At 37.5% G+C, this 14,003-nt stretch overlaps 1 protein-coding gene across 1 annotated transcript in view; it reads right to left on the bottom strand.

Annotated features, from left to right (window-relative positions):
- LOC134543279 (disks large 1 tumor suppressor protein) overlaps positions 1–14,003 on the bottom strand; it is a 719,411-nt gene that overhangs the window by 267,653 nt on the left and 437,755 nt on the right. Inside the window, exon 5 of the mRNA XM_063388189.1 lies at positions 11,376–11,411. Within this exon, the coding sequence (XP_063244259.1) occupies positions 11,376–11,411 (36 nt within the window). The remainder of the gene's footprint in view (positions 1–11,375; positions 11,412–14,003) is intronic.

The following is a 14,003-nucleotide window of genomic DNA, read 5'->3' as shown; positions in this document are numbered from 1 at the left end:
AATTCGAGATTTGGATTTAAGAAAACTGTTGTTTTGATCCATCCCTGGTAAAAGGTAATAAAATTTCTACCGTTCTCACAGCGAGTAAATAAATAACAAGAAGGACGCATCCATCGAACTGAGACGACCCGAGGCCTACCCGGGCATAAACACGGTGGGCAGAGCCTCAGAAAAAAAAATCACGCTTTTTTTGAAAACTACTCATGATATCAGACTGGTGTCTGTTTGCGAAAAGCATTTAAGAATACACTGAGGCCGGATGAATGGTTCTGTTACCGTATTTCGTTTTAAAACTGTATTTTTAGAAGAGTGAAAATGGCTAAAACGCATGTTTTCAGAATATATATATTTTTTAAAGTATGAAACACCCGGTAGAGATTCTTGAAAGCACTCAAGGGACTTGCATTACACCTTTATCTTCAATTATACACAATATAATGGTATGGTAACTGCTCAAATTTCATAGTTATCCTATGCACGGCGAGACGACTGCACTTAGGGGCCATACAACGCTATAAGCACCGACAAGCGTCGCAATTACGATCCCGTCTCACCCAACGCAAATAAACCCCCAGACGAGAGGGAACTCCTTGAACACTCGATGATAACAGTCCGCCGCAAACGAGGGCTGGCAGGGAAGAGGAGAGAAAGCGTTCGCGGGCAAGTATTGGGAAGAGGGAGCTAGCTGTTTGTTCATCAAACAACGAGGCGGTGTGCGGTTGTACGATGAGAGAGAGGCGAGGACTAATTAGATGGGGAGTGCCGTCACAGGGCAAACCTCTTGACGCCGGCGTTTTAAGTGTGTTCCACGGCGTTTAAACTTCACAGGTTCGAGCGAGAAACGTACAAAATGCGCTTAGGCGGGAAAACTGAGCGAATTAAAAAAAAACTGCGTCCATGTTAGTTTCTGACGTGATTTTGTTTGATATGGTATGGTTTTATTTCAAATAACGATTTTCCAGTTCGCTTGAAAATTTGAGTGATTCTGTAATTAAAAATAAAAGCGAGCGAGTTTTTCAGTACTTTACAATGATGTGTAACATCTAACCTATCGTATAACGTACTGCATATTAACACAACATGTATTTCAATATAGCACTTTTAAAATTATTGACTTTATACTACACAATATTTTTTCACAACGTATTTATAACGTACTAGCTGGAGTAACCGGCGTTGCCAGGGCTGAACACAGGGTGATATGTAGTCCGCGATTTAAAGCAAAATGGTTAGCGCTGTATGTCAGTGTGGTGGACGTAGATAAATGACACACTATTGCTGTTTGTATGTCTGTGACCTATGATTTTCTGTTTACCCATTGCGATGGGTTAAACGGTTTAGAAGTTTATGCGCTGCAGCGCCATCTAGCGGCGAGTTATAGCAAAATGGATATGCAAAAATATTCTCCGTGTTCAAATTATTTATACCAATTTTCATGGCGATCGGTTGGACGGTTTGCAAGCTGATGCGCTGCAGATCCATCTAGCGGCGAGTTACAAAAAATGGATGGCATAAAAACCTTCTCCATGGAAAAAAAAAAACACTTCGATTTGCCAACTTTCGTGGTAATCGGTCAAACGATGTCGGGAGTTTATCAACGTCATACATACCAACATCATATTCTATATAATAAAAACCACGTGGCAATGCGTGGCGCTGTTCAAGACTACTGTTAGCTGAACGAACGGTAAACCGATGAGTTCTCGCTGACACGCGGCACCAAAAAATTGAATGGCGCGCGCTTCTCCCTATTTCCTGTAACACATTTCCGTCACATTAACGAAATAACTCTCACCAAATGCCGTACACCGAGAGCCAAGATGTTATGTATCAAACATATCTGTCGCATAAACGTCAAAAATAACGTACATCCCGTGAGAAATTTCACCCGCATCCTTCAATCCATGATCAATCACCTGGAATCACCATATTTGTGCTGAGATAGTAGTTTTACATGTCAAACACATCTACACTCGTTTAAAGTCTTCTTTCCTAATATAGCTTTAAAGTGAATTTGTATAGCGATATAAAGAGGAGATGCGGAATAATTATTGATGTCTTTTTTTAATGTTTAAAGATTTATTACACATATGTACCTTTACTGTACAGTAAATGTCTATATTTTCCATCAAAATAACCTGTGTGAATTGTTCTGTCCATGTGAACGAAGTCCATGGTCCAGCTAGTCATAAACAAAGGAAAAAAAAACTTTCATTAAACATTTTTTTATTATTATTTCCATAAGAATAGGTAGGAGATAGGTAGTCGATATAGAACTTCACTTTTTCGATACCCCACTAATTCTTTTGAACGTAAAAAAAAATTAATACATTGAAAATTATATCTTGAAATTCCCATCTCACAATTATCTTATGAGCTGTTTGAGGACATTGGTGTCTTTGCGAAAAACGAAAGTTACTTTGGATTCAAATAAGTATTTATAAAACAGGAATTCATTTGTTGTAAAAAATTTAGAATTTTCAAAAATAATGAGAAGAATAAAAACAAGCAAAAGAAATCCAATTTCGGTACTTTTTTGTTCAACCAGACATCAACTTTGACGGTAGATTGTCTTTAGTGCATGCATTGTTAAAGATGCACAAAAAACACACGCTTTTGTATCAAATTATGAGTTTCGACGATTCATAAAATAAATGCCTCGGTGGTTTAGCATTAAAAAAAAAGTTTCCAGGGTGACAATTTGGATTGCGACCACCAAGGCGTGAAGGACATAAGTTTTTTTTCCCAGCGCCCTGCTTCGTGAAGTGAGACGTGAGGTCACGTTTTTTTTTTCGTCACCGCAACACAACAGCCAACCCCAGAAAAAAAAACTCATTTCGCCTGTTTCCTCACAGCCCAGGCTTCCGCCGAAACAAGCCACGTGACCAGAAAACCCTAAAGGCCATCGAAGCTGGGAGGAGCGTGGTAGAAGGGGGAGGAAAGGGGGGTGAGTTTAATACGGAATGTTTTCAGGGAAGGTAGCAGGACGGGAAGGGGTAGTTTCCGTTCGTGACGAGGATAAAGAAACAGCTACAGCAGGTTACTGAAGGGGAGGGCGAAAGAGAGAAAGAGAGAGAAAGAGAGGAGGACAGTAAAAAACAGGAGAAACAGAGCCGGAGAACCGCGTGACAGGTGGAAACAGACGGGGGGCGGGAAGCCACGAAGTTCGACCAGAAACTGAGCGTCCTCTCGGGTTCCCCCCCCCCCCTCAAACTACGCACCGTACAGAAGGGGAAGGGTGCACTAGCAATCAATGTTATCGGCCAATACACTTCAGTAAGGGTTGAAAAGAATGCCCCCTTTTTTTTTACGCCTTCGCAGGAGCGGTGGGCCAGTAAATTACGAGCCTGAATGGGGAAGTCCTCCTAAGGGCGTTTCTAAAGAAACACGGTGGTTAGGTTAGAAAGAAGACGAAAAAAAAGGTTGAGGGAAGGGGGGGGGGGTTGAAATACCTGTGGTACGCGTTCATCGTACGGCGCGGAGAGATAAGTTTCAAGTTCGCAAACTTCACCCCTACCACTTTTCCTACAACCAAACCCTCACGCCTCAGTTCGGAAGAATAAAAAAAAAAAAACGCAAGAACATTAATCTAGATAATGAAACTCCGTGCCACGCAGTATCTCTCGCTTCGTAACGGAAGGATTTATTCGACTACATCGACTAATTTAAGTGGCAACGCCGAATTCCGAAGTGAATGGCTGCCGAGAAACTAAATGTGTTTTACCCAGTTTGTGCTTCTGTTTCTAACGGCCTCGTTCTACCGGTCGCGGACTCTCTGCGATGTAGCCGTTAAGCCCCTGAGCCCACGGTCGTTAGTCGTCGACCGAACCCAGTTCGTAATTCCGATACGTAAATAAGCGTACACTCCCCCCGTGCTAAGCTCTAGCATCGAAGCTTCAATCACGGGAAAACCACATTTTTCAGATTAGTGTACACCGTGAGGAGAATTATCATGTGGTGTTCTTTGTCTCTCAAACGAAAAAGAACAAAAAAAATTAAATAAAACACCATAAATTTAGCTACAAATACAAAATGGAAGAAAAAAGAAGAATACAACCAACATAAATGCTAGATATTAAAGTAATTTAAAACTGAACCATCGTTAACATGATAAGCGTCGGTAGTTAATGTGTGATATTTTTCATAAGAACTAATGAACTTTCTTAAACTAATGAATTTGGTAATTTGATCGTAAAGACGGATTTTTATGAGTATTGCATTAGATAGTATGAAACCACAGTAAAATAATATGTCATATGTCATCAAATAATAAGTAATACACAAAAAAAATCCTGTACTTTTACAAAATATTCATTTGGAAACGAGTTGCTAAGAAATAGTTTGTAATACTACAAAAAATATTTTGCAAATTTGTATAACACGTGGATAAGTTTATTTGTGCATTTATGAAATATATTTTTTTGAGATAATATTGAGTATTTCTTACGAAACTTGTGGGATTATTTTATATTATAATTGATGTTCATTCGAGCATAATGCTTTTTTTAAATCACGGAAAAGATAATCGAATATTCAATTGGACCTTATTTTGTTTTATTATGCGTATTAATGTACCCAGTTAATTCAAAAAAGCTATCCTGGGAATGATTTACAAATAACTTTAATTATTTAGGTACTAAGACAACACAAAGCATAAATGTCTGGGTAAGAATCCGAACCCAGTATTTCTGCGAGCACTATTTTGCAGTTTTCATGCAAATGTACACATTTACAAACATCTGAAATATTACATGAATATTTTTGTTTCATTTACAAAAACAAAATTACAGTGTATGGGACTTACGACTCAAGTCTTACACGCCGTTGTGGTAATCTTACGTTCTTGATTTAAGGTATCTCTACATTCTTAATGCAAAAATTTCTGACCCTAGTTATTTTTTGTAATTATGTGATATTATCTTTGAAAGACAGTAATTATATGAACTAAATATTATATTATTTCAAATGTTTGTATTATTTTTAATGTATTTTAATGATAGTTTTGTTTTATGTGTAATTTGTAGATGCTAAATGGTTTAATGTAAAACTGATGTTTTCCATAGCTCTATGGGTCCTACCATAAAAATATTTTTTGCACTGCCGAGTTTTGAACCACGTTTCTTCAAATTATTAACCTCGCATTATTACCGCTACGCTACGAAAAAATATATTTTAAGTGTACTACCAGTATCCTTATGTTTTGAAACTCTAAATTACACTTTACTGTGACTATTTTAGTTTACCAAATATATTGCAGGGTAGTTTCACTATCATAAAGTTTCACTTGGCACACCAATACGTTTGGTATTCATTCTCATTTTTATGTAAGTGACTATACATGAATTTATGTTCATGCACGTGGGTCTGACATCTTCCTGCGAAAATTTCGTTGCATGGTAAGCGCGCAACGTAAAAAATTCACAAACATTTTTACATAACGCGCCTAAATAAGTATACCTTCAAAAAGGCTACACAGAATCTACTGAATAAATAAATAAATAAATAAATAGGTTTATCGCATCCTCCAATTATGTCGCGCTGACGTCACGGTTGTGTGGCAAGTGATGGGATAGAAAAAAAAGAAGTGAGCCAGTCTTTCATCACTCGCCAGAGATGCGCGAGTTCTAACCTCCGTAACGAGCAAATCCACATGATTTCACGTTACAAGTAAACCTTTTTGACGTGACAACGTCTAATAAATCGATGAACGCCGGCTGCACGCACGAAAAAGTGTCCCACTACGGATGCCCCACTACGGATGTTACTGTTTGCTCATTGTACGCATGCGTGGCATCTCTCTTCCACTCGATTGGAACGACCATCGATTTGACTTTTAAATCATATTTTCGTCGTTTGAATTATTAATATTATGTAATTTAACGATCGTCCACCGATTTTCAGCACAATCGGTACGGTTATTTAAAAGTAATGTTGAATATTCAAATACGTTTTGAACCAACAATGGTGTTTTACAGTTACACATAATAATTCAAATTACAACCGGGATCTTTTGCACAATGTTTTAAAAAAATATTGTAACACCTTATAAATAAGTTTGGTGTATTTGGGATGCGTATTTGTTATAAAATCGAGTTATTAAAACGAAATAATATTATTCCCCTACCTTGAACAAAATTTTTATAAAGGTGTATACAGGCCTACCATCTGAAACTAGCAATTATCAAATAAGGCCTTGTGGCTGAGTGGTCAGCGGCGCTAGTTTCTAATCGTAAGGTTGTCGATTCGAATCCCGGCAGGTGCGAAGTTGTTTTTTTTGAACTTGTAAAAATAAATACGGCGCACGTAACATTTCAATATATTTGAATAATGAATGCAAATAAAAGTAAATTTATTAGTAAAATTGTACATTTCATTTCACTCCTTTGTATTCATACAAAATAGTTATAATTGAATAAAAATGATTCAATTTTATTCATAAAAGTATGCAGAGGTAGATTTTATCATACAAAAGATAGAAAAATAAAAAAAAATTCTTCCTCAAAAAATATAATATTTTTAATGCCTAAATGGTTTGGTTGCAAAAACCTATTGCGGCTCAGTCTCAGGCCGAATATGATATTTCCTTTTCTTCGTGATCAATCATTTCATCAATGTTTTGTTATAACGTTGTCACTTTAAACTATCGTCCGTAAACCGACTTTACAGACAACCAATTTTTTTTGTAAAGTTTATTTATGAAATTCCTGAGATGAGTTTCAGCGAAGTGTTTTATTTTTCCACTGAATTTTAAATTTGAAATGAACATGTTCCTGTAGAACATGTAAGTTTAAAAATAAAATAAAAAAAAACATTTCAAGCATTGATGCACGTCGCATTCTTTGGTGCGTGTGCGATGGCACGAAAAGTTTCACACGAGCTTGTTTGCTTGTTTGTTTCAAATATTCGCGTGGATGAGACACGCATGTTCGCAACAATGCGATTCTTAGCTGTCGCATCGCGTTCCTTCGCGTCGAGCCGTCTCGCCGTTGCGATTCCAACTCGAGGAATCCTCGGCTCTGCTCGCGGATGAACGCGACTTTAACTATCGGAGGTAATGGGACATGACAAACCACAAATGCCTGGGCAATAATACGAAACCAGTATAACGACAAACACTAATTTGTACTGATACGAATGTTTTCATGTAAATGTACAAATTCACTAATATAAATAATTTAGATTATTTCTGTTTAATTTACAAAAAAAAAAAAATACAGTGAACCCAGAATAATTTTTAATTTCAACCGAAATGCCCTTATTATTTAAAGGTTGCAAATTCCAGTAAGTTCATTAAGTTTAATTCATCAAGTTCATCAAGTCCATCAAGTTTAATTCATTATCATCACCGAGTAGCTCTCACACGTTATCAACCGCATTTGTCTCATACGCTCCGGGCGTAACGCGGATTCCTGATTAAGATCAAATGTTAATCAGAGAACTCACTATGATAATATTTATTATGTTTATAAATAAACTAATTTAAGGTCATCTTCATGATATCAAAATCAAATTATGGATGCAAGTTTCATCTATAATAATAAAAGAGAGGGTTGTTCCGTTCATCTGTCAGTCACGCAGGCCAAACCCGTAAAGAATTTTACACAGATGCTCGGGTGCACAAGTGAAAGGAACATTTTTAAGCTTCTTTGAAGTTCTTCGCGAGTGAGACCCGAGCAATTTTTTTTTTTTGCGACGTCTTGAATCGGGGCGCTCAGTTGTTTCGACACGACCTGAAGCTGTCCAAACCAATGACTGCAGATCTGCCAAACTCTCATATTTTCGGGCACCAAAGTCACGCGCTACAAACATGTTCAACAACCAAGTCTATGACAAGTGCTCATTCACATTTCACTTCTTCTCCGGGTTACACGTGACAATTGTGTGTGTGTGTGTGTAGTTATGTGTGTGTACGAGGTGTGTTCAAAAAGTAACAGGAATTTTTTCGCTGTTGTGTTGATTAAAATGTCTGAAAAAGTATTCGTACATTGTTAGCCGTATTGGATGTTTAGTTCGTTGTCAACTGTCAAAAAGGTTAAATTTTTGTTTTGGTACCATCGGCTGTTGTTTCAATTATTAGTTTAAGAAAATGGATCACAGAATCTCCATTAAATGTTGTTATAACAATGTTTCAGAACTGGTAAATAGTGTTCGGCTTCAGACGAGGGCTCGGCAACTCCGGGCGCGCGCCAGCAAGTGCGCCTGCCCGCAGGACGCCGGCGTGCGACGGGAAGTCGACCAACCAGGGGCAGTCCAAGGACGTCCTCGCCTCGACGTGCCTCGCAGGCAGTAAAATGTCCCCGGAACTCGCGCCCCCGGACAACTAGCGCCCTAGCGACCAGGGACACGCCGAGGACATACCGCCCGGGGAGCAATCAACCCGGGGGAACTCTCCCCGCGCTTCAAGCGCCAGGTCGATGCAACTTCGGCTTCAGCTCGTGTCCAAGACCGCTCCGGCCTGGAGGTTGATCCACAGCGCACGGTTATGCTTCCGTTCGCGCCATGTGTACAAGATGGAACCCACGATTCATCACGTAATAAATAAAGGCGCTAACCACTAAACCGCAGACAACATGCTGGAGTTACTGATACACCCGTGTTTGCCGGTTCGTGCATGGCCTCATGTAATTTCCAAAGAAGCACGTACTAGGAAACGCAATCCTAAGCACAGTTGCATTTCCCTCAAACGTTTAAGAACCATTCTAAAAATACATGTACATACACATACGATTTCTGAGACTTCCGCGCAGACGCAGCACCGTGGTTACGCATTTCCGTTCGTTCGATTTCCGTTACATTCACGAAATTACTCCTAGCAATTGTGGTGAACCGAAAGCTAACATTTTTACACATCAAAAAAATTGGTGAACGTAGAGCAGCCCGTTAAATTTTAAAAGGTAAGTGAAGGTAGCAGTAGCAACATGTTAAGAAAGATCGAAAGTAGCAGTTATTGTAAAAACCGCTGCTGCTTTGCCCATGAAGCTACTATCTATGTCATGAAATAGCAAGTATCGGTGTGCGGCAAATTATTACCGACTTTACAGCACCGTGTGAGTGAACGTAAGGCAACTCATTATACCTAGTGTCGGCAACACAAGTATAGTAACTGGTAGCCTGAAAATGAAATTAAGTGCGATTTATATATTTCCATTTTAATGTCTGGCGTGTACTTGTGTGCCAAAACTCGCTATAGTTAATAATATTAAACGATCAATTCTTTCGTATATAGTTAAACATTGGAAACTCGGAAATGGCTCTAACGATTTCGATGAAAATTTATATTTAGTTAACGTTTTGAATTTCAAATTTATCTAAATGGGTGTCTCCCCTGAAAAACCATGATTTAAAAAAACATATAATAAGACGCCGAGCGAAGCTCTGTCGCCCAGATACTATTTATAGTATGATCCATTTTTACACACATAAATTCTTTCGTGAAAATCACACGAACGATTTTGATGACAACTACAGAATTACAAATTTCAAGCTCGACAAATACATCCACCTAGTTAAAACCAACAGAAAAGAAAATTTTTCAACCCATATTTTTTTTTACAGTTAATATAGAACTTTAGGATATTTTATAATTTAAAGTTAAGATTTGGATGTACGATCAAACCTTATTTTAAAAAAAAAAGTTCTGTCCTTCCCGATGAAATATCTGCAGAAAGTAAGAGGTGAACTTCACAGGTATGAATCGGTAGCAATAACAGTTTCAGGTTGCTTCTTAGAATTCGCAATTTCACATCTCTGTAAACACTACAGAGCAGTGTTTCTCTCCCCCCCCCCTAACCCACAACAATGGGCGCGAGCTCCACGAACAGTCAGCCCACACAGAAGCCATATGAGTCGGGTACAGCACCGCCCAGGGAGTTGTGCATCAAGCCTGTAGAAGCCCGCACATCCCGGGAGCAAAAAGGTAAGCCCGATGTAATAACAAAAAAAAAATTTACCACGTAAAGTGAGGTGGTTTCTAAAAGTTGGCGCGGGTACGTAAATTAATGCTTTGTTGAGTGACATGAACCGCTAATTAAACTTTAGGGGAAAAAAAAATTTTTTACGACGATGAAAAAGTACGGAAAAGCAAACTGCAAAGGCAGGAATAAATTACTGATTAATCAGCAGTCAACTTCACTAATTATTGTCAGTCAAAACTTTTTTGTGTGTTTTTTTTGTGTGGTGATGGTACGTCAAAGTGAAATGTAAAATCTATTTTTTTTTCCGCTTTCAAAATAAGATGTCATAATCAGATAAAATATTTCGCAACGAAAAACAATTAAAAACTGTATAAAACATAGTGAATTTACAAATTAATATTGGCACATCTGTTTCAAGCGACCTATCCATTAATTTTACATCTACCGTTACGATTTCTATAGCCCGAACCCAACCCGGCAACTTTTATAATTGCTACAAGTTGGCCATTGTAGAAATCAGGAAATTGAACTTCAGAAAGTTGTGAATAGGGTCAAATGGGATAATTTGACCACATTCAACACGAGCAAGGCATTGTTTGCCGTCGAAAATTTTGACTCTCGCTCTAAAGCCATTTGCACGAGTTGATACGGCCTTTCATTCTCAGTTTTCGGGTTTGAGTTTGTAACTCATAACCAAACAAGCTCGAGACACAAATGAGCAACTTTACAAGAGAGGAAAAACAACCAATTGAACATTCAATGAATTTGTCTTTTCCATCAATCTCCATCTGAGCATGGCAGACAAGATGGAACCTATGATTAACGTCTTACAAATGCGCGACCTTTTCCAACAGACACAGGCACATAGCTATTGTATCTGTAATCGAAATATGTTATAATACTCATATTACTTCTAGAATGTATCTTCTATTGTGTTGTGATACACTCGCTATTGTATTAAACTGATTACATTGAATAATGTGGCTGGTTTCAAATAAGTGTTCTGATACGCATTAACACTTTTAGATTTAAAAACCAGAATGACTAAAACTGAACTTAACCTTTCAGTCACACTTTGTGATTTCCTAAGATATTTTTTTTAACTAAACTTTATTAATGTAGTAATTATCTTAAGCTCTAATTATTATAGAAATTAGTATATAATATTTATATTATAACATATAACTTAATGCAACATTAATTTTTTCATAGCATTAAGAAATGATGTCTAGAATGTAGACTACATCATGACCCAAAGATTCAAAGTTTAAAAAACCAATGTATCATTAAGATATAAATTATTGTTCACTTAATTTGACGATAAAATGGAAAGGGTTCAATTATAAAACGTTTAATTTACACATTCGTTAAAAAAAATAAGCAAAGAAGAATAAAGGACGAACACTGTAGGACACTAGACATGACGCTATTATTATTATGGAATGCAAAATAATAGCTTACCTGATCACTGTCGTGGCCCTGCCAACTGTCATTGCTCTGAAAAAAAGAGGAAAAAATATTAGCCTATTAACAAAGACAGTAACAAATAAAAACGTCACTTTTCAGAATCAATTGAAATCAACCCTGAAAAAGTCGAGGAAAAGATTTTTATTTATCCCATTTAAACTATATAAAAAAATTATAAAAACAAGAAATGCAACAGTTAAATCCAACTTACAACACACACATACAATCTGCAAGATGTACTCAACCAAAAAAGTAAAATTTGAGGGATTATTTTTACATAAACAAAGTATAATATAACTACTTTCAAAACTTTAGTCAAATCATTAAAAGAAAAAAAAATATTGAAAAAAAGTATTAAAATAAAAATATAAGAAAAACATCAAAATTTTTAACTTACTTTTCTTCAGCAGATTTATTTTAGCTCAGATTTAAAATTTAAAAGTTATGTTAAAGATTGTATTACATAAAATGATTTAAAAAACCTTATAAAACATCCACATAAGAATTTTAGATAAAGTTAAAAAATATAGGTTTATACTAAATAGAATGAAAACGACCCCAATCAAAATACAAAACTTCCTAACAGTACAGTTAATGACAAACGTTAAGAGTTTCGATCACATCTAGGGATATATTTGTACCTATTGATAGCGAATCACTCAAAGGAGTGACGTGTAAAGTGAAACGAGTTTGTGTGAATAAGGCTAACACATAAGGTTAAGCTACCTGATGCATTAAACTAACATGAAAACTCAGCCTATTTACTCGAATAAGTATTTTTTCTTTAAAAGTTTGAAACTATAGCGAAATCATACTAATAAAATTTGTCATTTTTTTAGCTAGATTGTTTTTTCTTTAGTTATTATACCTTAAAATATACATTTAATATATGACAAATAAATACGCTTGCAATTATTTTAGCCCCCACATTAAAAGCACTTTTAATACGTATTTTGTATGTTTAACGCAGGTACAAATATATAGGTTTTTTTTAATGCTGGTTGTATACACATGAAGATTTCAGGCGGAAACAATATGCGGTTTAGGAGAAAAAAAATTGCCTCAGCTGAACTCGGCTAAACGCGGAACCCATTACCATAACAATAAAGGCGCTGAGTCATATGTGGCAATTAGAACAAACTGTTAGATAGGTTTAACCAGTTTACTCTTCCTGCTATCCTCGAAATTCCGGTTCGAGCTGACATATAAACCCTCAAAAGTCGCGGAGCCCACAATATCACCGCACGGACCTGTGGGTAGGGTCCAAACGAAATAATCAGAAATAGCGAGATTCGGGGCAGAAAAAAAATAGCCGGGGGGGGGGGGGAGGTTATAGAGGCGTTGCGTTCATTTTAATTACTTCTCCTTTCTTTCCACACGCGCGGCGCTAGCATAACCGCAGGAGAAACGAAATTCGGCGAGCGTTCAAGGGCGGAGAGTGGAAATGGAGTTCAAGAGTTCACCGTGCCAGGCTACTAACCGCACCGCGCGCCCCGCAGAGAGTGGGAAACTGTTTCGCGTGCACGGAAACTTTCAAGACTTTCAAGGCCTCGCAGCGCTGCCAACCCTGGGTGAGCCACGGTCCGAAAGTCCGCCGCGTAATAACCGCCCAATTCCGCATCGCTTCCACTCTTGCCAACATGCGGGATCCAGAAATACGCGGACAAGCTCCAAAGGATTGCGGAACCAGGCACCATGGGCCCCACCCGGGTCTGGAGGGGACCCGGGCCCAACCCTACGCAATTGTTATTTTTTTTTGACGTGACAACGTCTAATAAATCGATGAACGCCGGCTGCACGCACGAAAAAGTGTCCCGTAACGCTCATTAACGCTTGCGCCGCATCTATCTCTCTTCCACTCGATTGGAACAACCATCGATTTGACTTTTTCGAGGCACGTTAAACTTGAAACACTCCCATTCGTTTCCTACTTTTCCTATCATCGCCATATCCTTAACAGAATAACACAGATTGGAAGAAGTTAAATAGCAAACATGTATAAAAGTTATAGTTAAAAATAATCTCTTCGTTAAAGTAGTAAACATATTTGAATTAATGAGTGAAAATAAAAGTAAATTTATCAATTAAATTGTAGATTTCATTTGACTCCTTCTTTGTATCCATACAAAATAGTGATAATTCAATAAAAATTATTCAATTTTATTCATAAAAGTATGCAATAATTTCATCAATGTTTTGTTATGACGTTGTCACGTTAAACTATCGTCCGTAAACCGACTTTACAGAAAACCAATTTTTTTTTAATTTCGAAGAGAAACTTCTTTGCTGAGGGGGCTACGATTTTTGAGCGTTAAGATAATTCTGATACAATGAGGGGAATTATTTAGGTACGTGGTGGGGGAACCGGTAGAGGAGGAGAGTTCGTCAGCGGCGACGCCACTTCAACACATGGGTCATTGTTAAGTAAAATAATTTTATAAGTAAAGTTTAATTTCAACTTACAAAATAGTTACCATAATACCTGTATTTTCAGGGTAAATTACATTCTAAAAAGAGCGTGGATAAGAAATAACCACGCAGTTATAATGCAGCACGCGACTGTGTCTGATTCTGGGTCCAGGGCCCATAATGGAACGTAGGGGTCAAAGCAGGCACTCAAAT

This window comes from Bacillus rossius, assembly GCF_032445375.1.
Source record: "Bacillus rossius redtenbacheri isolate Brsri chromosome 9 unlocalized genomic scaffold, Brsri_v3 Brsri_v3_scf9_2, whole genome shotgun sequence".
In the NCBI taxonomy this organism is placed as follows: domain Eukaryota; kingdom Metazoa; phylum Arthropoda; class Insecta; order Phasmatodea; family Bacillidae; genus Bacillus; species Bacillus rossius.
Note: the sequence above shows the minus strand (reverse complement) of the source record. Positions and strands in the feature narration are given on the sequence as shown.